General features: G+C 42.2%; 3 protein-coding genes and 1 non-coding gene across 4 annotated transcripts; 1 reads left to right on the forward strand and 3 right to left on the reverse strand.

The window, feature by feature from the left end:
• Positions 1–1,530: 1,530 nt before the first annotated feature.
• On the reverse strand, positions 1,531–6,465 carry LOC149985098 (uncharacterized). The gene is made up of 2 exons (XM_090215067.1): positions 6,418–6,465; positions 1,531–2,287 (listed from the first exon to the last, which is right to left on the reverse strand). Exons 1-2 carry the CDS (start codon positions 6,463–6,465, stop codon positions 1,586–1,588), a joined length of 750 nt encoding a protein of 249 aa, XP_090071193.1. The 3' UTR covers positions 1,531–1,585.
• Positions 6,466–8,742: 2,277 nt separating this feature from the next.
• LOC118939935 (uncharacterized) lies at positions 8,743–10,858 on the reverse strand. The gene is made up of 2 exons (XM_036947878.2): positions 10,602–10,858; positions 8,743–10,151 (listed from the first exon to the last, which is right to left on the reverse strand). The coding sequence occupies exons 1-2, from the start codon at positions 10,807–10,809 to the stop codon at positions 9,436–9,438; spliced, it is 924 nt and encodes a 307-aa protein (XP_036803773.1). The 5' UTR covers positions 10,810–10,858; the 3' UTR covers positions 8,743–9,435.
• Positions 10,859–18,609: 7,751 nt separating this feature from the next.
• LOC110489325 (triosephosphate isomerase B) lies at positions 18,610–23,498 on the reverse strand. Its single transcript, XM_021562054.3, has 7 exons — positions 23,298–23,498; positions 21,184–21,307; positions 20,930–21,014; positions 20,491–20,623; positions 19,863–19,948; positions 19,512–19,599; positions 18,610–19,298 (listed from the first exon to the last, which is right to left on the reverse strand). The coding sequence occupies exons 1-7, from the start codon at positions 23,404–23,406 to the stop codon at positions 19,180–19,182; spliced, it is 744 nt and encodes a 247-aa protein (XP_021417729.2). The 5' UTR covers positions 23,407–23,498; the 3' UTR covers positions 18,610–19,179.
• Positions 23,499–24,135: 637 nt separating this feature from the next.
• On the forward strand, positions 24,136–24,191 carry LOC118944148 (U7 small nuclear RNA). Its single transcript, XR_005039454.2, has one exon. It is a non-coding gene; the product is annotated as a U7 small nuclear RNA (small nuclear RNA).
• Positions 24,192–25,914: the final 1,723 nt, after the last annotated feature.

A 25,914-nucleotide genomic window follows, 5' to 3' on the forward strand; every position in this document is an offset into this window, starting at 1 on the left:
AGGAGAGCAGTCGTTGATGAAGTCCAATCAAAATCAATCCGGTTTAATACAGTACTACAGGAAACACCTACAGAACAGAAGCATATACCATGTCTAACGGTCCTTATATATTAATGACACGGCACTGAATGTTCTGTAAACACCAGCCAGTGGCTTGTAGGAAAACACATCAGCTGCTACATAATCACACAGTGTCACAGATACATTATCAATGTGTCCTCAAATCCAAATCCAGTCTTGCGTCAAACTTTAACCATAACAATCAACACTGGCAGACAATTGATACTGGCAGTTAAACAGGTTAAAAAAACATATAATCAATAGTTAGTTACAATAGATCAATTTATACTAACAGACGCAAAGCGACTTAATTAAATATAGATAGGTTACCCAAGGAAATGCATCCGTCTGTGTCTCCCCACACAATTATGTTTATTACATATCAACAGTAAATCAAATACAGGGAAAGAATGACCCAAATCATTTCCCATTACTGTATAGCTGTTATTTATTCTGTGCCACTTTCTGGATGTCTGGAAAATGTATGATGTAAAAAATCATACATTTTCATATTTTATCATATTTAAGTTTCTGGTTGAAATAAGAAGCACACATTTCAGATGGTAGCCCATGCACATTTAATAGTTCACCTGGAACATAGCATGCTAATTATTTATACCTGTCAATACATATACATTGAAATAGACATGTATTTATTTTATTTGCGAGCAAATTGACATCAAACTCAGAGGTATGACAATAGTTTTGGTATGAAAGGCATGAAGTAACAAATACTTTGAAAAGTAAGACAACATCACAACAGTGTTAAAAACAGACATTATGTTTTACTGGAGAAGGCATTTTACTTTCAAGACAAAAAATGCAAAGTTTTGTTTTCAAGATACAGGACAGCAGCTCAAATGTGTGTCCCGTGTCAACCTAATGAGCAGGGACTCCTACTGCTCAGCAATCTGATGAGCAATATTCATGTGGGCTGCTAACAATGTTCTGTAAGTTCAAGCTAGTTCAGTCATATGTTGTTGATCCAAGAGCCGGGATCTTGTGTGTATGTACTACACCTCTTCTCCTCTTACTGGTGGAAGTGAGAATATGCCTCTCATTCCACTGTCTGATGCCCTTTCCCCGAAGGCCCTGCCATGTTTTCTCCCTGTTGTGAATGTGCCTTCCTAGTGAGTCTATTTGAAGCACTTACAGCAGGGATTGCATGTAGGCCTACAATTTTTCCTCAATGTGACTTGTTTGAAGCCTAGTTAATGCACTTGTGATAAAGCATTTTCTTTTGGACACTTGTATAGTCTCTCACAACTGTGTGTGAAAACTCATAAGCATCTTCAGATGAGCCAGATCACAATTCTCTCCAGTGTAAACAAACTGTTGAAATGTTGTTGTGCATGCTGAATTCTGATATTTTGTGCATTCTCATTATGCCTTGCCAAATTTCCACTGTGCAAAGGCTTTGCCACAGTCATGAAAGATATGTATTTCTCTCCTGTTTGGATTCTCAAGTTGGGTAGGGGTCAGTGCTGAGATATTTCTCACAAACACAGCAATTAGCCTATATGATTTATTTCCTGTGTGTCTTCATGTGCATTTTAATATTTCCATTCTGAGCAAATCCTTTGCCACAATAATCACAACAATATGGGTTCTCCCCTGTATGAATCCTCCTGTGCGCTCTCAGATTAGCACTATTGCTGAAACATTTGCTACAATCATGGCAGCTGTGCGATTTCTCCCCTGTGTGAATTCTCATGTGTCCTGTATAATTTGATCTGGTGCTGAAACTTTTGCCACAAACAGAACAGAAATATGGCTTCTCCCCAGTATGTCTCCTCCTGTGCAAAACCAGATGTCCACTTTGAGTGAATCCTTGGCCACATTCCTGGCAGCAATATGGGTTCTCGCCGGTGTGAGTCCTTTTGTGTCCGATCAAATTGGCGGCATTACTGAAACACCTGCCACAATCATCGCAGCGAAATGGTTTCTCTCCTGTGTGAACCCTCGTGTGCTTTTTCAGCCTAAACTTCGTGGTGAACATTTTACCACAAACATGACACAACTCAGGCTCAGCTATGACGTGAGTTTGGAGGTGATCTTTCATACTCTCTTTAGAATCTAGGTGCTTTCCACACACACCACATAGATGTTCTTTATCCTCTATATGTGCATGACTTCGCACATGATTAAAAAAGGGACGCTTGTACCGAAAAGACCTCCCACAAACCTTACAAGAACATGGAGTAATTTCATGCCATTTGCACCACTGCTATACACTCTCAACATCTGTATTTCAGACATTTTTACAGAATGCTAGTGCTAGCTAGCTAACAATCAGTGACAACGCTCTTCGTTGACAACAACTCCGTTCATCAATGGTAGATATTTATCTGCTGTGCCAAAAGCCTGCGTAGTGGTGTGCACCACGGCTTAACGCATTGTGCAATGTCGCTACCTACAGGAGTGGAGTGGACGCCCTGGCTAGTCTGGCTACTCTTCTTCTACGGAATAACCCAATGTAAACATCTAGGGTACAGAAAGTGAATAGCTTAATCAATTCATAGTGACATAATTAGATTATTTCCCAAGCAGTCTCCTAGTCTATAGGTTTTATCTGAGCCTCAATGTCAAAGAAACTAAACAAGCGTCACTTTAAATAATCGGATCTGTTTTATTTTCTTCAAAATCTTAAACTAACAATGGGTAGGCCTGCACTTTTTGGCATTTTCTTTAATAAAAGGTACATTGTAAAACTTTTCCCTGTAAATTTACAGCATTATACTGGCACCACAGCGGCCAGTTTAATACTGTAATTTTGCTTAAAAGCAGTGGTGCTGTAATATAGTTTACAGTATGATTTTCTTTAATACAGCATCCTTGCTGTACATTTACAGCAAGTTTCCTACAACAATCAGTCTTCCAGATAGATGATACAGACACAGGAACCTTAGTATAAAACTATTTAGTAATAAAATGCAACTGCAGACTGCAGAGATTCACATACAGAATACCTCAGTAGTCTATAGTAAAGATCTGTGTGGCGAAACATGAGACAACACTCTTTATACTTAGTTGGTGTGAACAACCTACCGTCAATCTTACCTTAACATTGTTGCATTTGATTAGATACAAAGTATCTAAGATGAGAAAAACATGTCTAGACTGTGGTTTCTCACTCTACTATCTCAGCCTTGAGGCTGTGTGACTATCAGCAGGTGCAGGCAGTTCTCAGCCTGGGAACTAAAGCAGTACTTTTCTATCATTGCACATTGCAAGCATACAAAGGTTACCACATACATACAGTAATCATGGCATTGGCTTTTATTGCTTTCACATTCCCAGTGGGTCAGAAGTTTACATACACTCAATTAGTATTTGATAGCATTGCCTATAAATTGTTTAACTTGGGTCAAACGTTTTGGGTAGCCTTCCACAAGCTTCCCACAATAAGTTTGGTGAATTTCGTCCCATTCCTCCTGTCAGAGCTGGTGTAACTGAGGTTTGTAGGCCTCCTTGCTCGCACACACTTTTTCAGTTCTGCCCACAAACTTTCTATAGGATAGAGGTCAGGGCTTTGTGATGGCCACTCCAAAACCTTGACTTTTTTGTCCTTAAGCCATTTTGCCATAACTTTGGAAGTATGCTTGGGGTCATTGTCTATTTGGAAGACCCATTTGCAACCAAGTTTTAACTTCCTGACTGATGTCTTGAGATGTTGCTTCAATATATCCACATAATTTTACTACCTCATGATGACATCTATTTTGTGAAGTGCACCAGTCCTCCTGCAGCAAAGTACCCACACAACATGATGCTGCCACCCCGTGCTTCACGGTTGGGATAGTGTTCTTCAGCTTGCAAGCCTCCCCCAAACCTAACGATGGTCATCATGGCCAAACAGTTCTATTTTTGTTTCATCAGACCAGAGGACATTTCTCCAAAAAGTATGATCTTTGTCCCCATGTGCAGTTGCAAACCGTAGTCTGGCTTTTTTGTGACAGTTTTGGAGCAGTGGCTTCTTCCTTGCTGAGCGACTTTTCAGGTTATGTCGATATAGGACTTGTTTTACTGTGGATATAGATACTTTTGTACCTGTTTCCTCCAGCATCTTCACAAGGTTCTTTGCTGTTGTTCTGGGATTGATTTGCACTTTTCGCACCAAAGTACATTCATCTCTAGGAGACAGAACGCGTCTCCTTCCTCAGCGGTATGATGGCTGCGTGGTCCCATGGTGTTTATACTTGCGTACTATTGTTTGTACAGATGAATGTGGTACCTTCAGGCATTTGGAAATTGCTCCCAAGAATGAACCAGATTTGTGGAAGTCTACAATTGTTTTTCTGAGGTCTTGAATGATTTCTTTTGATTTTCACATGATGTCAAGCAGAGGCACTGAGTTTGAAGGTAGGCCTTGAAATACATGTACACCTCCAATTGACTCAGATGATGTCAATTAGCCTATCAGAAGCTTCTAAAGCCAAGACATCATTTTCTGGAATTTTCCAAGCTGTTTAAAGGCACAGTCAACTTAGTGTATGTAAACTTCTGATCACTGGAATTGTGATACAGTGAATTATAAGTGAAATAATCTGTCTGTAAACAATTGTTTGAAAAATTACTTGTACGAAGTACATATACGAAGTAGATGTCCTAACCGACTTGCCAAATCTATAGTTTGTTAACAAGAAATTTGTGGAGGGGTTGAAAAACAAGTTTTAATGACTCCAACCTATGTGTACAGTGGGGAGAACAAGTAGTTGATACACTGCCGATTTTTCAGGTTTTCCTACTTACAAATCATGTAAAGGTCTGTCATTTTTTATCATAGGTAGACTTCAACTGTGAGAGACGGAATCTAAAACAAAACTCCAGAAAACCACATTGTATTATTTTTAAGTAATTCATTTGCATTTTATTGCATGACATAAGTATTTGATGCATCAGAAAAGCAGAACTTAATATTTGGTACAGAAACCTTTGTTTGCAATTACAGAGATCATACGTTTCCTGTAGTTCTTGACCAGGTTTGCACACACTGCAGCAGGAATTTTGGCCCACTCCTCCATACAGACCTTTTCCAGATCCTTCAGGTTTCGGGGCTGTCGCTGGGCAATACGGACTTTCAGCTGCCTCCAAAGATTTGGAGGGAGCCACTCCTTAGTTGCCCTGGCTGTGTGTTTGGGGTCGTTGTCATGCTGGAAGAACCAGCCACGACCCATCTTCAATGCTCTTACTGAGGGAAGGAGGTTGTTGGCCAAGATCTTGCAATACATGGCCCCATCCATCCTCCCCTCAATACGGTGCAGTCGTCCTGTCCCCTTTGCAGAAAAGCATCCCCAAATAATGATGTTTCCACCTCCATGCTTCACGGTTGGGATGGTCTTCTTGGGGTTGTACTCATCCTTCTTCTTCCTCCAAACACGGAGAGTGGAGTTTAGACCAAAAAGCTATATTTTTGTCTCATCACACCACATGACCTTCTCCGATTCCTCCTCTGGATCATCCAGATGGTCATTGGCAAACTTCAGACGGGCCTGGACATGCGCTGGCTTGAGCAGGGGGACCTTGTGTGCGCTGCAGGATTTTAATCCATGACGGCTTGGTGTGTTACTAATGGTTTTCTTTGAGACTGTGGTCCCAGGTCTCTTCAGGTCATTGACCAGGTCCTGCCGTGTAGTTCTGGGCTGATCCCTCACCTTCCCCATGATCATTGATGCCCCACGAGGTGAGATCTTGCATGGAGCCCCAGACCGAGGGTGATTGACCGTCATTTTGAACTTCTTCCATTTTCTAATAATTGCGCCAACAGTTCTTGCCTTCTTACCAAGCTGCTTGCCTATTGTCCCATCCCAGCCTTGTGCAGGTCTACAATTTTATCCCTGATGTCCTTACACAGCTCTCTGGTTTTGGCCATTGTGGAGAGGTTGGAGTCTGTTTGATTGAGTGTGTGGACAGGTGTCTTTTATGCAGGTAACGAGTTCAAACAGGTGCAGTTAATACAGGTAATGAGTGGAGAACAGGAGGGCTTCTAAAAGAAAAACTAACAGGTCTGTGAGAGCCGGAATTCTTACTGGTTGGTAGGTGATCAAATACTTATGTCATGCAATAAAATGCAAATGAATTACTTAAAAATCATACAATGTGATTTTCTGGATTTTTGTTTTAGATTCCGTCTCTCACAGTTGAAGTGTACCTATGATAAAAAATTACAGACCTCTACATGCTTTGTAAGTGGGAAAACCTGTAAAATTGGCAGTGTATCAAATACTTGTTCTCCCCACTATATATAAACTTCTGACTTCAACTGTACATATACAAATATTCAAATAATGTGTAATAGTACAGTATAAACACCATTAATCATATGAACTTTAGAAGTGTAAAAGCACTATTCCTTACATCTGCCAAGAGGAACAGAGATTCGTCCTTCTCTTTGAAGTGGGTCATCAACAAAAGAATGGCAGCAGTGGCTGTTAGATCGTCATTGCCTCTGATGTAACTGTCAATTTAATTCTTCAGGCACTGGATCTCTCTCCTCAACTTGGTCTTTTGGCTTTCAAAAAAGTTGACAATTCTCTTACTCTTGTTCAGGAGAGCTTGAGTCAGGCAACTGTCAATCACGATGCTCATTGCATAAGCCCTTTATTATGAGGGCAAACAAATTAACTATTTACAGAACCTTTTTAACCTTGTGTGTGTGTACACTCTTAGAACAAGGGTTCCAAAAGGGTTATTTGGCTGTCCCCATAGGATAACCCTTTTTGGTTCCATGTAGAACCCTCTGTGGAAAGGGTTCTACATGGAACCCAGAAGAGTTCTACCTGGGACTAAAATGGTTATACATGTACCTGGGATCAAAAATTGATATTCAAAGGGTTCTCCTATGGGGACAGCCAAATATCCATTCATAACAATTACATAAATATGTTACATTTATCAAGGAAGATCTCACCTCTTTGGATGAAGGACTGAAGCAATTCCCGGCACTATATTGGCATCAAATGGTATTTTATGGCCTCCGGCTGAATGTATTCAAGGTGTTTAATATTCACTCCAACATTTGCCCTCAGATGCTCTGACAAAGATCTCATCGTCTCGGCCTCCAAGGTGGGTAATTGGTGTTTAATTGCATCTTGAAGACCCTCCATGCCTACACTGGTTTTACGGAGAACACACTCAGACTATCTGCATTAACACACACATAATTAATCAGAGAATATGGTATAAAACGAATCCGAGATCGACCAGTGACACAGACTGATACATTCCAACAATTAAATGGACCTGGGATTCTGTGACCAGAATCAATGAGATCTTTCCAAATTTGTATCGTCATCATTTTCTCCCATTACCACAAGGCCTTTAGTGTATGCTTTTACTTTGTATACGATTTTAAACACCTCTGCAATGCTTTGCTTTGTGAACCCGTTTGACTGTACAACTCCCTGAATGGCGTTGTTATATAACTGCTTCTCAAATTCATTCATGACACCAACAACTTCAATGCTATGTGGAAACAATTGGCCGCTGCGTAAATAAGACTGGAGTAACTGGTGCTTCTCAGACAAGTAGGAGTGCTGGCTCTCAAACCTCAGTGTCCACAAACGAATGAGTCGCCCAAATTGCAGGATGAGGTCGGGGTAGTGTAACAAGTAGTGATGCTTTGGTGCAAGGGAACTCTACCCCACAAGTAAAACTGTAGTTCGCCACATTTCTATGTATTTTTTGCATGAGTAATGAATGCTTTAATATTTAGGAAACAGAAATTGCAGGATGTACACCTGTACATTTCCAATAAAGCTACTCCCAGCTACCAGCCAGCCTGCAATATGAAAACTACACTACCCCCAGACACGAAATTGCATGAACACACCAAAAGAGCTATCAAGCTATACTTTACCATGCAGTTCATGCCAACCACACAATCTCAAGAAAAAAATAGACTACAAGGCTAAATAAAATATCAGTCCGTGCCTGATGTTTCAGATATCACTAATTTAACATTGCCTAATTAATGGCTGGATAAGGAAAACTTCTGAAAGACTAGCAAAGCACGAGGAAAATTTAACTCACACGGAAAATGCCACGACCATCGCCCTGAATAATGCTAGCAAACTAACCACACAATCTGAAGAAAATGAAAATAAAACATAACATTATTAATATCCTGCAGGGAAAAAGATCAGTCTGTGCCTGCTGTTGACGAATTAATTTAATGGACTAATAAGGATTACAAAAACTGGGAGGATATTCCACTACACTTTTGATAAATCACATGCACCCCCAGACTGAATAGAGCTAACGTTAACCAGATACATTTAGAGAAAGGTGTCCAATGTAGTTCGGCAAAAATCATAATTAATTCGCCAGAATATGTTCCAACTTCACCCCGTACATATTTGTAGCGCACTAGATCCATGTTGATTGACAGTTTTCTGGTCCAACCAGAGGGTCGAGTATGCGTATCACTAGCCAATCCGTTTTTTGGGAAGTGCGATACTGTCTCTGGGTGCGTGGAGAGTAGCCTAATCCATGGAGACAGTGCCACAAAATGAGTAGGCAGTGACAAAACCTGGCCAGATCATTTCAAATCATCAGTCTCAAATCTAAGTCATGTGACATCTCCTTAGTTCTCGGACTGAATTATTTACATGCTTTAATTATTGAACATGTTTTTTTCAATGGCATCAAATAGCTAAGTAGGGATAAGACTATGGCAACAGATTTGGTGTGTTGATTATTTATTTTTTTGCCATCAGGTGTGCACATTAGAAAGATCACTGAGGTATAAAAAAAAGGACAGTAATGTAGGCATATGGAAAATGTTTTGGATCTTGTGATCACTGGAGGAAATGGTCAAAACAGATGTGACGTGACATTACGCCATATGAACATGACGAAAACAATCTTTATGCACAGACAGGTGCAAGATACGCCTCTAAAACTTGACCTTATTTGATTTATTTGACAAAGATAACGCACATTGATCAAGACATATTTCCATCTGCAGTCCCTGGGAAAGTGGTTACAAACATGTAAAAGACAACACACACAAAATAGCCATAGATATCCTATTTATTTATTTTACCTTTATTTAACTAGGCAAGTCAGTTAAGAACAAATTCTTATTTTCAATGACGGCCTAGGAACAGTGGGTTAACTGCCTGTTCAAGGGCAGAACGACAGATTTGTACCTTGTCAGCTCGGGGATTTGAACTTGCAAAATTCCGGTTACTAGTCCAATGCTCTAACCACTAGGCTACCCTGACGCCCCTATAATTAACCATAACATGGTTATAGTGTAATTATATGGCAATAGCATATAGCATATTATAATATTATATGGCAATAGAATTAAAAGCATCAGGATGTAACTTTTTCATAACAACTGTTGCCCTTTCCCCACACAAGGTGCTGTCATATATTCTCCCTCTCGTGGGTAATCCTTATGTGCCTTCCAAGGGAGTTCATCCATTTGAAGGATTTGCCACAATAATTACACCTAAACGGTTTTCCGTCAGTGTGAATTGTCTGATGCCTATTCAATGCGCTTGTTGTCATAAAGCATTTTCTACATATAGGACACTTATATGGTCTCTCCCCTGTGTGACTCCTCACGTGCGCTTTCAGATGATGAATATTGCTGAAACATTTGTCACAAACACGGCATTGCCATGGCTTCTCTCGGTTTTCCTGACTTTGTATTTGGTAAAGATATGAGGACTGAGCTGCTGGGTTCTCTCCGTCTTCCTCGCTTTCTATTTGGTGAAGGTATGAGGACTGACTTGGGTTCTCACTGTTTGTCTCACTTTGTATTTGGTCAAGATGTGATGAATGAGTTGGGTTCTCTCGGCTTTCCTCACTTTGTACTTGGTGAAGATGTGATGAATGAGTTGGGTTCTGAATCGGATCATAGTTACTTTTCAAACAGGAAGGACTGAATGTGAAGTCTTTGGTACCAGACTCTAGCCATTGAAGTTGCTCTTCCCTCCGACTGGTCCGGAGTTCCTCCTGCTCCTTTTTAATCTGTGTGGCCTCCGGACCATCCGGTTCCAGACTAGGGCTCCACTGCTGCTCACAGTGTTGCTGCTCAGGGGGAAGATCCTCGTCAGAGACAGTCAGCGGCTGGGGATCTGAGGGAGAATGGATCAAAAAATATCAAATTACATGATGAAAGCAATACATATAAGCAGTAATAAGTAGAAAACAAAGACACGCTAAGTCTGGATTCAAACCACAGCCGGGATTCGAACACCTGCCACTGGCTTATGCGTCCTCCCACCCCATGCACAAGATTGTCTTTTGATTCTTACTTTTGTAAAACCTACAGCATAGTGAGCATGCCGAGTTGAAGCAGGCCAGGCAAACCTGCATCTTTTGGGGGTCTGACAAAACATGTAGAATGCAGGTAGCTAGCTGAATTAGTTCTTGAGAATCCAAGGGGCAATGCTGGCAATGCAATTTGAGTCAGAAGGGCAAATATTAATGAGCTTCACATCAATCTGTAGTAGCTAGATGCAGTAATATCAAAGCTGTATAAACTAAGTAGCTAGTGCCCATAAGCGTTGTAAAAAGTCACAAACCTGTTTTTTGTAACCTTAGCATCCCCCGTAGACGGCTGTTCTCCTCTTTCGTGCGGGAAACTTCTTCCTGGTACTCTATAATTGTCTTTTCAATTGTCCCAAATATCTCATCAGCAGCAGCTGTCAATCTTTCGTTGAGAAACAATCTCAGCAACTCTATTTTTGACATTTTGAGGAATGCTAGTCGAGTAGCTACCCCAAGTAACATAAACAAAGCAGTGAGGTTCTTACTTCCGGTCACGTGTTTCTCTCTCACGATTTTCTAAATAAAAGTCCCGTCGAGCACTCTGAAATGGGATAAACTGAAAAAAGATATGAAAATTGGATTATTAAATTGAAATTGGATTGAGTAATAATTCATGCTCCCAGAAAAAAAATAAGTGAAAGACAAAACGATTTAATAACTATATAACTATACATGTTTATAACTATATAGGCTATGCTATTTAACATATTTTGAGAAAATCTATAATCTATTGATAGATTGGCGCAGCGGTCTAAGGCACAGCATCCCAGTGCTAGAGGCGTCACGACAGACCCTGGTTTGATTACAGGCTGTATCACAACTGGCCGTGATTGGGAGTCCCATAGGGTGGTGCACAATTGGCCCAGCATCGTCCGGGTTAGAGTTTGGCCAGGGTAGGCCGTCATTGTAAATAAGAATTTGTTCTTAACTGACCTGCCTAAAATAATACATTACAGAAGATTAATGTAAGAGTGTAGATTGGTTACATTTGTTTGAGGGGCTACTAATGATCATCAGCAGCATCAGAGCTTTGAGAATCCTAATTACCATGACTAAATGGTCACATGGAATTTGACTGCCTTCATGACTCGTGACCGCCAGCGTGTCCGTAATATGGTCACCGCAACAGCCCTAGCCATGCAGCATATTTTAGTGGTTCACAATAACGGCCATATGGATGTGGAATGCGAGTTGAGGAAGACAGCCGTGCCCAACCAGGTGCAGTCAGTGGAAGACCTGTAACCCGGTTGAAGACAACAACCCTCTGTCGCGAGAGCTCACAGGAGGATCTTCAGTGGCTAAGGAACCGTCTCCGGGGCAGGTTCAGTGGGACGACATGTCTCCTGGAACCTGAGCCAGAACAACAGCTTCCCTCCCTGTCACCCTGTCTGTACCGGACATTGTTAAAAAACAAGGGCACCTGGGGCATGCAGGCACCCTTGCTGGCATGGCGCTGTCAGCGTGTCACGTTCTGACCTTAGTTCTTTTGTTATGTCTTTGTTTTAGTATGGTCAGGGCGTGAGTTGGGTGGGTTGTCTATGTTAGTTTTTCTATAATTTGCTATTTCTGTGTTTTGCCTGGTATGGTTCTCAATCAGAGGCAGCTGTTAATCGTTGTCCCTGATTGAGAACCCATATTTAGGTAGCCTGTTTTCTATTGTGTTTGGTGGGTGATTGTTTTCTGTTTTCTGTTGTGTGTCTGCACCAGCCAGAACGGTTTTCTGTTGTGTGTCTGCACCAGCCAGAACGGTTTTCTGTTGTGTGTCTGCACCAGCCAGAACGGTTTTCTGTTGTGTGTCTGCACCAGCCAGAACGGTTTTCTGTTGTGTGTCTGCACCAGCCAGAACGGTTTTCTGTTGTGTGTCTGCACCAGCCAGAACTGTTTTCTGTTGTGTGTCTGCACCAGCCAGAACGGTTTTCTGTTGTGTGTCTGCACCAGCCAGAACTGTTTTCTGTTGTGTGTCTGCACCAGCCAGAACGGTTTTCTGTTGTGTGTCTGCACCAGCCAGAACGGTTTTCTGTTGTGTGTCTGCACCAGCCAGAACGGTTTTCTGTTGTGTGTCTGCACCAGCCAGAACGGTTTTCGGGTTGTCGGTTTATTGTTTTTTGTTCTGTGTTCAAGTTCTTGATTAAAAGATATGGACACATACCACGCTGCACCTTGGTCCTCTTCTTCTTCCACCGACGACAGCCGTTACACAGCGGAGCAGTAGGATGCTATACGGCAGGCAACAGTTGGACAGCGCACCAACCCCAACTGTCACACTATGAGGAGAGGAAGGTTGACGGCCAGCAATTTTGGAGCAGTGGTTAGAGCCAAGCGCTTAACTCCGTTGCTGCTAAAAAAAGGTCCTCAGATCAGTCGTTGGATGGGATGTTGTCTGTAAGGTGGGCCACAGATAATGAAGAGGAGGGCATCAAGGCATTCAAATGACTACAGGGATGGATATGCAGGAGTCAGGGCTTTAGGTCACAGGGTCTGGGATCCTGGGTGCCACACCGGAGGGTCACAGTAGTGGTGGAGGTCAAGTGTCCCTATGGTGCAAGGGACCTTACCATTGAAGAGGCCGTGAAGTCGAAGGATTTCTATATCAGGGAGGGAGGGTCTTGCTGGCACCAGGTACAAGGTCAGTTCCACATCACTGGAAGGGACACCTGCTTCTTCATTGTGTGGACCACCAAAACTTCCATCACCATCCCCATCCAGTGTGACCACCCCTAACAGAATCATATTGCTCCTCCTGTCAGTACCTGTTTTCAGGGAAGCCAATGGCACAATATACATTCGAATTTAAAAGGTGAACAGTTGATATTTTACATTGAAGTAGGCCTCTATGTATGCTACTGTAAGTAGCCCCCAATGTTGAATTGAAACGTTCACTAACAGGTGCACAAACATTTGCCATTATTTTCTATTTCAGAAACGGACAGTCCGTTGCCGGTAATATAATTACTGCAAAAGATTACAGAACACAGTATATAGACTGGTAGCTTATGTCAAATATTTGACAGTATGGGTAGCCTATTACTGTGCGATATAGCAGGGATTCCCAAACTTTTTCACTCAGGTCATCCATTGTGTCGGGGGGCTAGGGTCAGTTTGTTATATCTGGAGTACTTCTCCTGTCCTATTTGGTGTCCTGTGTGAATCTAAGTGTGCGTTCTCTAATTCTCTCCTCTCTTTCTCTCTCTCGGAGGACCTGAGCCCTAGGACCATGCCCCAGGACTACCTGACATGATGACTCCTTGCTGTCCCCAGTCCACCTGGCTGTGCTGCTGCTCCAGTTTCAACTGTTCTGCCTTATTATTATTCGACCATGCTGGTCATTTATGAACATTTGAACATCTTGGCCATGTTCTGTTATAATCTTCACCCGGCACAGCCAGAAGAGGACTGGCCATCCCACATATGCTCTCTCTAATTCTCTCTTTCTTTCTCTCTCTCGGAGGACCTGAGCCCTAGGACCATGCCCCAGGAATACCTGACATGATGACTCCTTGCTGTCCCCAGTCCACCTGACTGTGCTGCTGCTCCAGTTTCAACTATTCTGCCTTATTATTATTCGACCATGCTGGTCATTTATGAACATTTGAACATCTTGACCATGTTTTGTTATAATCTCCACCCGGCACAGCCAGAAGAGGACTGGCCACCCCACATAGCCTGGTTCCTCTCTAGGTTTCTTCCTAGGTTTTGGCCTTTCTAGGGAGTTTTTCCTAGCCACCGTGCTTCTACACCTGCATTGCTTGCTGTTTGGGGTTTTAGGCTGGGTTTCTGTACAGCACTTTGAGATATCAGCTGATGTACGAAGGGCTATATAAATAAATTTGATTTGATTTGATCCATCCAGCATTGGGGAACATCCTGCGCAAGCACTGTTCATGACCCAAACTATTCACACCCCTCTTGTTGGTGGAGAGACCATTTAGCAGGTTTAAAGTTTATTTCCTGCAATTGTACACAACCGGCTGGTCCTTATTCCCCCGCTGCAACACCGCCGCTCCGGCTATGTCCACCGTCTACACCGGGCTCCTGCTGCCGATACGCGACCCAGTGTTGGCGGCTATCCAGTCCCTCCTTGGCACCTTGGGCTCTGTTGATGCACGGCTCGTTATGAGGGGAGATCCATATTATCTAACTGCCTGAAGACCAAGACGTCAGCATCTTGCTGCCCTCCCACGAGTGTGACTGGAGGGTCATGGCTTGTGAAGATAAATTTTTTTTTAAAGTATTTAAAACCTCTGTTCCCAGGATACAGCATATATTTTCCATCGCAAAGTTTGTGGTAACATGTATCGTTTACCGCAATTTTCATGTTCCCCGCTCCATGTTTCCCCTCTGGAGAAGAGCGCTTCATAATTACATCTCTAAGATTTGCGCCATCCCACATTGATTATAATCAGTAACGATTTTAGCATGTACAATTGAAGTCGGAAGTTTACATTCACTTAGGTTGGAGTCATTAAAACTCGTTTTTCAACCACTCCACACATTTCTTGTTAACAAACTAACTTGTAGACCTCCACAGGTCTAGTTCATCATTGGGAGCAATTTCCAAATGCCTGAAGGTACCACGTTCATCTGTACAAACAATAGTAGGCAAATATAAACACCATGGGACCACGCAGCCATCACACCACTCAGGAAGGAGATGCGTTCTTTGGTGCGAAAAGTGCAAATCAATCACAGAACAACATCAAAGGACCTTGTGAAGATGCTGGAGAAAACAGGTACAAAAGTATCTATATCCACAGTAAAACGAGTCCTATATCGACATAACCTGAAAGACCGCTCGACAAGGAAGAAGCCACTGCTCCAAAACCGCCATAAAAAAGCCAGACTACGGTTTGCAACTGCACATGGGGACAAAGATCATACTTTTTGGAGAAATGTCCTCTGGTCTGATGAAACAAAAATTGAACTGTTTGGCCATAATGACCATCGCTATGTTTGGAGTAAAAAGGGGAAAATTTGTGGGCAGAACTGAAAAAGTGTGTGCGAGCAAGGAGGCCAACAAACCTGACTCTGTTACACCAGCTCTGTCAGGAGGAATGGGCCAAAATTCACCCAAATTATTGTGGGAAGCTTGTGGAAAGCTACCCGAAAAGTTTGACCCAAGTTAAAAATTTTAAAGGCAATGCTACCAAATTCGAATTGAGTGTGTGTAAACTTCTGACCCACTGGGAATGTGATGAAAGAAAGAAATGCTGAAATAAATCATTCTCTCTACTATTATTCTGACATTTCACATTCTTAAAATAAAGTGGTGATCCTAACTGACCTAAGACAGGGACTTTTAACTAGGATTAAATGTCAGGAATTGTGAAAAACTGAGTTTAAATGTATTTGGCTAAGGTGTATGTAAACTTCCTACTTCAACTGGAAATCTTGATGGAGCAAACTCAAAAAAATTGTTTAGCTGCATGCCAGCAATGCCTCTACAAAACACTAAACAATACATTCATTGGACTATAACGGTGACAAACGGTGCCCACAAACTGTTAGGGCCTACATAAAGCGGTCCCAACACCTTCCACTGTGAAACAGTTCATTCAGCCTCATTTACCACCTTTAAAAAAAACATAGCTGATATGGCTGACTTGCTTAAACAAATGTGGTTTCTACTGACAATTGAGATGTAACTATGGCATAAGGGGACGACGAGAGGATAAGAGGCAATCCGTAATTTAGATTAAGACATTCATGAGCGAGCTAGGACTGACACAATCAATGTAACTATTTGTTCAGCACTTTTGAAATGTACAGCGACAGAATTCAGAACATGGGCTATTCTTACAGTATTCTCCCCGTACACCAAGTCAGAACCGTAGGATAAATAAAGGGGGCATATAAACAGACAATGAAAGCTCTTACAATATCCAATGATGACATTTCTCTAAAACAGGCTATAGGCTACATGTGCACCACCAAGTCAGAACAGTATGTTAAATTATAGGGGGAAAAGGGACCAAATTATTACGGTGAGGCACATGGGCTACTAAAAGCTTACTACACAACATACACTCATGTATACTGTAGCTATGAAAGTAATACTATCTCCCTGGCATATTGCATCATTTATGCAGCAGGAAGGTGGCGCGGCTGGGTCCTAAATGGGAAAATTTAGTCATCAAACTTTTTCATCAAAGTCTGGCATTCTCTGGATTTATGGTGCTTTCAAGACAACTGGGAACTCTGAAAAAAAAAAAATTGCATCATGATGTTAGTGATCTTCAGGTCGGAGCTCTAGAAAGAGGCCTGAGTTCCCGACACAGAATTACGAGTTGAATCACCGTTCAAAATGTATTTTCCCAATCGGATCTCGCTTTTTTTCCAAATTCCCAGTTCTCTTGAACTTCCAAATCACTCATTGTTGAATTTGCGATTTACAACTTGTTGTGTAATGTCTATGTCCAACGGCCAATGAGCACCGACACGTTTTATCTATCATTTCTCTTCCTATGAAAAGGATTTGCCATTAGATAGTTGACTTGATTCATGATGATAACTGCTAGATTGCTAGCAAAAATGTTGAAAGTATGAAGTTGACATGATCAGTCCAATCAAAGCTACTGTAGATATAACGTGATTTGACGTCATTTTATCTGTGGCCAATGACATTCTAATGTAACTCTATGGCAGCACCCAATGGACTTGAATTTGTTAGCTCTCCCGTAGATTTTGCAGTGATGTAGTGTCCCCATGAGTGACAGAACACTGAGCCAATTACGGTGCAACTAGAGAACATTACCGACTCCTACATTCCGTATTTTCCCACCACAGAAAGCTCTGCTCCTCATCATTTTTTCCTCACTGGACAGATGTGCTGATCAGACTGAATTAATAAAATGTGAGTTCTGTATGTGTTGTATAATACCATACTATTTTATAAAAAAATATTTTTTAGATGATACAGAGATGCCTTTTTTATGGTGTGGTTTTGGATTTTGATTTCCTCCTGTGTGTGCATGTTGTTTTAAACTTCTGTTCAAAAAATTATTATAATTTGGACCAACCCTTGTCCAAATTCTGTTTCACTTCTCTCTTTTCTCAAGTAATATGAACTAGAGCTGCAACCACAGCAGCCACACTAGGTATAATTCCACCCTCACCCTGCAGCAACTAAATCGTTGGCCATGCTTTGCCTACACCTCATATCTTATGTCCAATCAATTGGCCATCGTCTCAGCAAAATGGTCCTTTTACCATAGCTATCAATAGCTACATTAGTTGGCGAGTTTCCAATTACACGCATTGCATATAGCGGTGGCAAAAAATTAATTCTTATATATTTTTATGTGTAACAATGCGAGGCACTCATCAGTATTGAGTCAGAAACGTGTCCCTATCACTTCGTATTACCGCATGCATGGCTGGGTTCAACGCAAAGCAAACGTCTCATTTTATCATACAAATTGCATTACAGCATGCGTCAATCCAGGCAACATGTGCAACATTTACGGTAATACAGCCTCTGCAGAAATCCAGGCATTCATACTTCTTGCTCTTCATGGAGCAGCGCAGAACTAACTGTTGAGCATATCTGTTGTGAAGGACAGGAGGTTGGTGGCACCTTAATTTGGGAGAAGGGGCTCTCGGTAATGACTGGGGTGGAATGGTATCAAATACATCAAACGCATGGTTTGTAAGTGTTTGATGCCATTCCATTTGCTCGATTGCAGCCATTATTATGAGCCTCCCCTCAGCAGCCTCCTATGCTGTTCTGTCTGCTAACCTTACTTCCCACTAATCAAATCATCAATATTTATTCAGTAGATTCATTCATGCCTCTGTTGCCAGATTTGTACATGGTGGGATTGTCATAAGGAGTTCAGCATTGTGTAGGGAATGCTGAAGAAGGCTGTGTTCCTATCCTTTGGTTTTTTTCCTTACCCTGTGACTTAAACCTCACTTGACAGCTTCACAGTTCAAGGTAAGGAGAGAAGAAGCCACATAGGAAAAGAGGATAGCACTTGACCTTTTGAAACATCTCCACTGTTGAAGAATGCTGCAGAAGAGAAATAATCAATTTTGTTTGAGGATGTTGGTGATTGGGCATGGCCTAGTGGACATGATATGAATTGCACCATTATCTACATGAACTCTCAGGAATTTGGCATCACATTACCAAAGTACCACCACCAGATACTGTAGTCTGACTGGCTTTACACAAAGGTAGGAATGCAGCCTGCTAGTATTCAAGATCATGCTGTGGAAGATTATGTGCAGTGTGTCAATAACACAATAAAAACAGGACACAACTAGACTCTAAACCTTTTATTACAACAACAGTCAGCCCCCCCCCCCCTAACAAAACATGGTGGACATGTAATGGACGCCTCCCTCTTGACCGAGTAGCCAATGAGAGAGTGGATCATGTGTTCTATGGAAAGGGATAAGACCCAAAACATAAATTACACAAAGAGTCATCTATAGTACAAAGACAAGTGAATCTGATTGCTAGTTTTGACACTGTATACATAAAAGTTTGTAAACTTTCAAGTAAAGGCATGGGTTGTTGTTCCATCCAGGATGGTGTGGTCAAGCGCAGTCCCTTTAAAAAACAGTAGTGGAGGCTAGTACAAAAAAAACTCAGTGGAACTAACACCTTTCACTGCTGTATAGTATGCGTGTCAAACTGTTCCTTTTCTTTGAAACATTAAACCAACAAAAAAGAAAGAGGTAAAGACATCACACAAATATATATAATTTTTAAAAAAGGCTAAGGGAAGGGAGTTCTAAGTGCCGAGTTTTGAGGATAATGGCTCAGGTTTCGTCTGAATGGAGTTGGCCTCAAATATGGACAAATATGGTCTGACCACTTCAGGGTTTTTATTGCTTGGCGTTGATGATGTCAACGAACTCTGGCTTGAGTGCAGCGCCGCCAACCAGGAAACCGTCCACATCCTTCATGCCTCCCAGCTCCTTGCAGGTGCCACCTGTCACGGAACCTGAGGAGAGAGAACAGACAGATATGAGTGAGGAATGGAGTGATGAGGGACAGAGTGGGGGGGTGAAGAGACCACTGTATGCTCCTACCACTGCATGCCCCTGACTTGAATTAGATTAGCTACGCAATGACAAAACCTATTAACCCCCGTTTGTGGTTGTGGCGTTAACAGCGTAAGTGTGTTTAAACGTGACGCATAGGAGTTTGGTCTCACCTCCATAGATTATCCTGACAGAGTTGGCTACTGCCTCAGACACATTGGCCTTGACCCACTGCCTCAGTTTGTCATGAACGTCCTGGGCCTGAGAGACAAAGATAAGAAAAGATAAGGAAAAAAAGAGATTGAAATAAAACCATGAATATGGGTTCCAAAGTCCAGTAAGCTCTGACTTTAGCCTTCAATTGAGTGATGAATCTCAAATGGACAACACATTCTGCTCTAGTCCAGAATGAATGTATGCAGTATAAAGAGATTCAGGCTTTTAGTCACACGTCCCCATCCGTCCCAGGTTCTTTCCATTGCGGTCATACAATAGTAATGGATGACAATAGAAGAAACACTTACCTGGGCGGGGGATGCGGTCTTGCCGGTGCCGATGGCCCACACGGGCTCATAGGCCAGAACAACCTTGGACCAGTCCTTAATGTTGTCTGCAAACAGAATTGACATAATGAACACAGTACTGCATTCACATTAATCAAAAAGGAGAACTCAAAATGGACACAGTGCCATCATGGACACGCTGGATGTAACCAAGTTGTTAACGAAAAGGAAAACGAATTAACCACACTGAAAGACCCAATCACGTCTGTGGCGGGCACACTATCCCTTTACCAATAGGATGTATTCATGCAGCAGTAGTATTACTACATTCAACAATGTTAGAATCACTACAAAGCAATACAGGTACATCCATTAATTGGAATTTATTGCTTACTTTCCAGATACAAAGAGGCCTTTGCTGGTTATACGATTGTTATATATTATTGTCATGGTTCTTGACATGTTTAACTCTTCTCTGTGCATTGTAAAGTTCAGGGTCCATTTTCAAATATGTAAAATGCAAAACTGATGCTAGATCAGCACTCTAACACGCAGATTACAGGCTCTGATAATATATGTGTACGCCTGAGCAGAATCTGTGGTTTTGTGTAACACACTCATTATGAATCAGTGATTTCAGTGACAATACCTGCGAAGTGCTTCGTCTGTGCGTTGATGACCTTCTCTGTGATGCCAGCTTCCCTCTCGTCCAGCTTCTCACCGATGCAGGCAATGACACCCAGGCCATTCTCCAGGGCGTGGGCGCACTTCTGACCAATAAGCTGTCAGGACACACAAACAGTTAATCAATCAGACAGGTTGTTCATTTATTGTCATATTTTTCACATTTCCTCTACTTGAGGAACACCTTGAGTGTAAAATGGAGATTCAAATTATGACGCATAGATTTGTCACTGCTCCTCAAATTCTGTCATTTTCAAGGTAAATTCACTGTTGAAAGAGACATAATCCAATACTGTATCACAGCCCTGTTCTTGTGATAGTCTACAGTCTACTGCCTCCTCCAGAGACTCCTCCCGAGATTACACATTCATAAACACCAGCACTCTACCAAATAAGCCATTTACCTCATCAGTCTCTCCAAACACCCAGCGCCTCTCAGAGTGGCCCAGGATCACCCAGTGCACGCCAACGTCCTTGATCATCGCAGGGCTGAGAAGGAGAGAGAGGGGCCATAAAGGAAGTGAGAGAACGGAAAAAGAAAGAGCGCGTGAGTAAAAGAGATTAGCACACAAAGTACAGTCCGCCTGCAGGGTTGGTTCAGTAAAGCACTAGTGTCCTGAAGACACTCGCATCCGCAGTTACAGGGCATGTCCATTACCTGATCTCCCCGGTGAAGGCACCCCCCTTGACCTTGTAGCAGTTCTGAGCGGCCACTCCGATCTTAGGGTCCAGCTTGGCCCTGGCGAACTCAAGGTAGATTGACGGGGCGCCGCAGACCACCTCTGCAAGCAGAGAGAGAGAGAACCAACACGGTCATGCACTGACCACTATTCTCAGGGTTGAAATAACAGACCGACCAGTTAATATTCTTAGAGGTGAAATCCTAAATTCCACTTCAGTTTAATTTTTTCACTTAGTCATGCAATGATGTCAATGTGTGAGACTAAGTGAAAATTCTAAGCGGAAGTTAAGATTTGCCCCTTGATCCTTACATGGACGCCCATGTAACAGTAGTATTTTTTAGAAACTGAAATAGGAAGTGCACACAGCGATTGTCGGTGACATCTAGTATCCGTGGGAAAGGCTTTCCTTCGAGTGGTGACAACTCCATGTAGTGGCCCACTCTACTATTCACTTCAGTGTACAAAACAAGGCCTATCGATCAGAATGATTAGGCCTATTTGAGCCCGTGTTGGTTATACAGTCCAATACCAGAGTCTGCTGCATTAGTACACACTGTACAAGTGGGATATCCCCAGTGTTGTGGGGTACAGTAGGCCAGACACTGACATTACCACTGTAACTATATCTTGGGGTTAAGTGTGTCTATATTAAACCCACACAGTCACTATTCCCTCTGCAAAGGTCATTTATCCCTGCCAAGAGTCAGTCCCCCGCTGCAAAAAGGTCCTAGTTCAACCTCCAAAAGGTCACTAGAACTCAGCTCACAAAGGTCACTCATGTGGTAAAATTCTGCTGGGGTCGAACTGGACCTTAAATTTAAAGGTCAACCACAGGATATAAAAAAATAAAAAAAATATTCTGCAGGTTCATAAAATGGCCTAGGGAAGAAGTGACTTACCATTGACTTTACATTTCTAGAAAGAGACGTGGGGAAAGCAATACGCGAGCTTCAGTCGTCTGCTGGCCCATGCAGCGTCCGGTTTCACGCGTCAGTAAATTTGTACTGTGTAGATTAGCTAGAGTTGTGGGGGTGGCTCTTTCTGTGGGGTAAAGTCCGAGGCTGTAGACGGATGTAGGTTACTACACGGACATAACGTGTCCTTCGGCGCACTCCGAGGTGCAGCAGATAACGCCCATGTATCCTACAAAAACGACACAAAACCTGACTAAGTACTTGTAGCCTGTTCTTGAACCTGTGTGTTCAAATGCAAGCATGCGATCAGGGCATACGCCTCTGTGGCAGTTTGGAAATGCACGATGTTGGTGTTTCCGCTATTCTCTCTGGCGGAGTGGGGAACTCTCTTATTGGTTAACACAATTAGTATGTTGCGCATAAATGAATTCGGGTCTAACGGTAGAATATGCATTTCTAAATTACAGTATTGTGATGGTGCAATGATATCCACCCTTGGTCCTCCTGGTAGTTATATTAAAACAGGGCTCGCGATCAGATGGATCATTATAATGCATCAAAGAACAAAACAGACATTCCGCCCCTCGCTTGCGCCAGACAGACTGTTGTGGCTACGTGCTGTTCGGAACGTACGCCCGCTGTCAACGAAAATCCATTTAGCAAGTCATGTTCTTCTATCCTAGTTCAGTTTAAAATAATGGTTAAAAATCCACTGACACAATGGAGTTATCCGGTTACAAAGGATTATAGGGGGCTTCAATACCAAAATAGGCATATGCCTATGTATTCTGCATTGTCTTCTGTATTCTCCACAAATTGTCCCCATCGCACAGATCGCATCATAATTATGTAAACATTAGTGTCAGGGTATCCTATAATTTAAAACCATTGTGAAAATGGCAATGAAATGGGACCTACCGGAGTGTAGCTTGGCTTACCACCCATTGATTCGTGCACTGATAGCAAAAAAAATGACCTTCCCTAACCTTTGTTTCACGCTTTTCCCCCCTTCTCTTGATGGAGAGCTAAAACAATTTACCTTACAAAAGTCTAATTTCACAATGCAACTGGATAGGCTACACCAGGAACCCAATGCGACAAGTTACAAAGATCAACTCTAAGCCTACTACACGAGTCAGACATTAAAAGCACAGAAGCCACACAGAACCACGCACCGGTGTTGGGGTCGAGCTTGGCAGAGTTCAGGGTTTTGATGAGTTCGCCAAGGCTTGCCTTGTCGCCATTCATCTTCCAGTTACCACCAACGAAGAATTTTCTGGACATATTTGCAGTATAAGGTTGTTTCTCGGCCTTAGAACTGAGCTGGATTCTTATCAGGCGGACCTACTTCGGGGAGAAGAGCAACGACCCCGGCGCAAATCACTGTATTTATCATCATGGGCCACGTAACCCAACCTCTCAGTTTGTTCTATTGGTTTACAGAGACACGCCCAGAATAGCGTTTCCTTATGTACAATGTTAGCCTTTTATTTCAGTAGAATAAAGAGTACAGGCAACATTTTCAAGAAAATGGATGTTCTTCAAATTAGGCTATCTTTGTTTTAAGCGTGAAAATAATATTCATGTTTCAGTATATGGGGATGAAATACATTGAAAATATGTCGAACATTCCCACAGAGCTCCCACTGAAAAATGTCGTTATCTCAAATAAAATGGCCATTCCGATCAGACGGCGAGCGGGGCCTACTAAATCGAACGAATACATTCTCACGCAAGAAAGCTGAGAGAATTCAGCGCTTTGATTGGCTAGCATTCTATCTTTTACTTTGCATACCCAAAATGCCTTTCGCCTTATATTTCTCGCAATCTGAGTTAAAATAATGTATTTTAAACAACAAAGCAAGCCATCTTGTGTAACATTACAACATATTTGTCACATAATATGTTAATAACTCTGAAACATATTTTTTGTACGCCTGATAGGAGCTAATTCTGACACAAACACTCACTGTATAAACCTACAAGAACGCTTGTGACCTTCATGAGATTATGGAAAATTTGCTATTTTAGTATTTGTCAAGTAGGCGTCTTCAATTGAAGATGCCCCCAAACTCTATGGAAAGTTAATGAAACATTTGTGTTTTCTGTTACAGATTGAAGGACAGTGTAGATTTACGCAATAAAGCCCGAGGAGTTGTGGGAAAGTGGCCATATACAACAACCCTCAGAGGTGCCTTATTGCTATTAGAAACTGGTTACCAACGTAATTAGAGCAGTACAACTAAATGTTTTGTCATACCCCTGGTATTCGTCTGATATACCGTGCCAAGGCTGTCAGCCAATCAGCATTCAGGGCTCGAACAACCAGGTTTATAATTGTATCAATCACTCATTGTATGTTTATGAAATCCTGAGTGGTGCAGCTGTCTAAGGCACTGCATCGCCATGCTACAGGCGTCACTACAGACCCGGTTTCGATCCAGGGCTGTATCACAACTGGCCGTGATCATGAGTCCCATAGGGCGGCGCACAATTGCCCCAGCGTCGTTAGGGGAGGGTTTGGATGGTTAGGACATTGTAAATAATAATTTGTTCTTATTAACTGACTTGCCTAGTTAAATAAAGGTCAAATACAATTTTTTAAATCATGGGGTAGTAATCCTGATGTAGGTTTGAACACTCAGTGATGTCAACCCAATACTTTAGCTATTAGTTACGCCAAGAGATCAGAACCCCTTGACGAGGTTGCTATTATTGGGTTAAGTTCTCCCCTTTTCTTCAGAGTGCGCGTCCTTGCGCTTTACTCCCGTAAATTGATCACATCGGCATCCTTGGGATGTGCTCTCGATGGCCACAACTGGGGGGCATCCCACTTCTGACACCAGTGTAGCAAATTAAGATTGTAATCCAGACCGGGGTTTAAACCAACTGTCAACCCAACACCTGCCCTCTTGAGGAAGTGGCTAGGTATTGGGTTAAGGTCGTCACTGTATGATAGATACAACAATATAGGCCTACTTTCATTTTGTACATTTACTGATGCTGAAAAATTGAGGTTCGGTACAATAATAGTCTGAATCGGCTTCTCTACCGGTCTTCCCCGCTCATCTTCTGCACTGAGGATCTGAAATGACAGGACAGGTGAAAACAACATGGTGGGTGCATATTGTCTACAGTGGGATTTATTCACATGTACAAAAAGGGAAAAATCAAAAAGGGAAAAATCAAAAATAAAGATTATCTACTTGTTTAGTCAGCAGCAGTTTTCTGTTTATTCAATGTTTATTTAACTGCGTCACTCTTTACATGAACCGATCTTGATCAGTTTACCTTCCCCAAATTCTAGGCCCATTTTGTAATATTTACAGGCATTTCTGATCATTTAATTAATAATGTTGTAACGTTTCTGAGGGCAGAGCGAGGTTCCGAGTCGAAGCACGAACAGGCTTCCAAAGGTTACGGTTTGGGGAGCGTTAATCGGTTTTTAGAAAGGTCAGGATGGTTACCTACCTCAACTGAACGGGAAGCAAGTCCTTGTGCTTCGCCATCTTTCAGGGCCCAAGCACGCCCGTCCGTGCTTTCGATGGCCCTTACAGGTCATCCCTATCCCACTTCTGACACAGCTGTGGTGTTAATCTATAATTATAATGGCTACTAATTCTTGAAGAATATCAATTATAAATGCCTCAAACTACAGCTTCAAATTCAAGTTAAAACTGCCATGTTGTTGACCTCATGTCATGGGGCTGTCAGTACCATACATTGCTCAATCTATGAATTTAAGTGTCCAACCATATCCCTCAGTTTAGGCCTATATACAAAACCAAGTGG

This window comes from Oncorhynchus mykiss, chromosome 2 (assembly GCF_057628025.1).
Source record: "Oncorhynchus mykiss isolate SJ-2025 chromosome 2, ASM5762802v1, whole genome shotgun sequence".
NCBI classification, from domain to species: Eukaryota; Metazoa; Chordata; class Actinopteri; order Salmoniformes; family Salmonidae; genus Oncorhynchus; species Oncorhynchus mykiss.

Bases quoted from the DNA above. Each gene is read 5' to 3' on its own strand.
- LOC149985098 (XM_090215067.1), bottom strand. From the start codon at position 6,465: ATGACCCACTTCAAAGAGAAGGACGAATCTCTGTTCCTCTTGGCAGAT. The intron at 2,288-6,417 runs GTAAGGAATAGT...GAGAGTGTATAG, and splicing joins CTCTGTTCCTCTTGGCAGAT to CAGTGGTGCAAATGGCATGA.
- LOC118939935 (XM_036947878.2), bottom strand. From the start codon at position 10,809: ATGTTACTTGGGGTAGCTACTCGACTAGCATTCCTCAAAATGTCAAAA. The intron at 10,152-10,601 runs GTTTGTGACTTT...ATTCTCCCTCAG, and splicing joins GCTAAGGTTACAAAAAACAG to ATCCCCAGCCGCTGACTGTC.
- LOC110489325 (XM_021562054.3), bottom strand. From the start codon at position 23,406: ATGTCCAGAAAATTCTTCGTTGGTGGTAACTGGAAGATGAATGGCGAC. The intron at 21,308-23,297 runs GTGCGTGGTTCT...CTCTGCTTGCAG, and splicing joins CAAGCTCGACCCCAACACCG to AGGTGGTCTGCGGCGCCCCG. The intron at 21,015-21,183 runs GTAATGGACATG...TCTCCTTCTCAG, and splicing joins GCCTTCACCGGGGAGATCAG to CCCTGCGATGATCAAGGACG.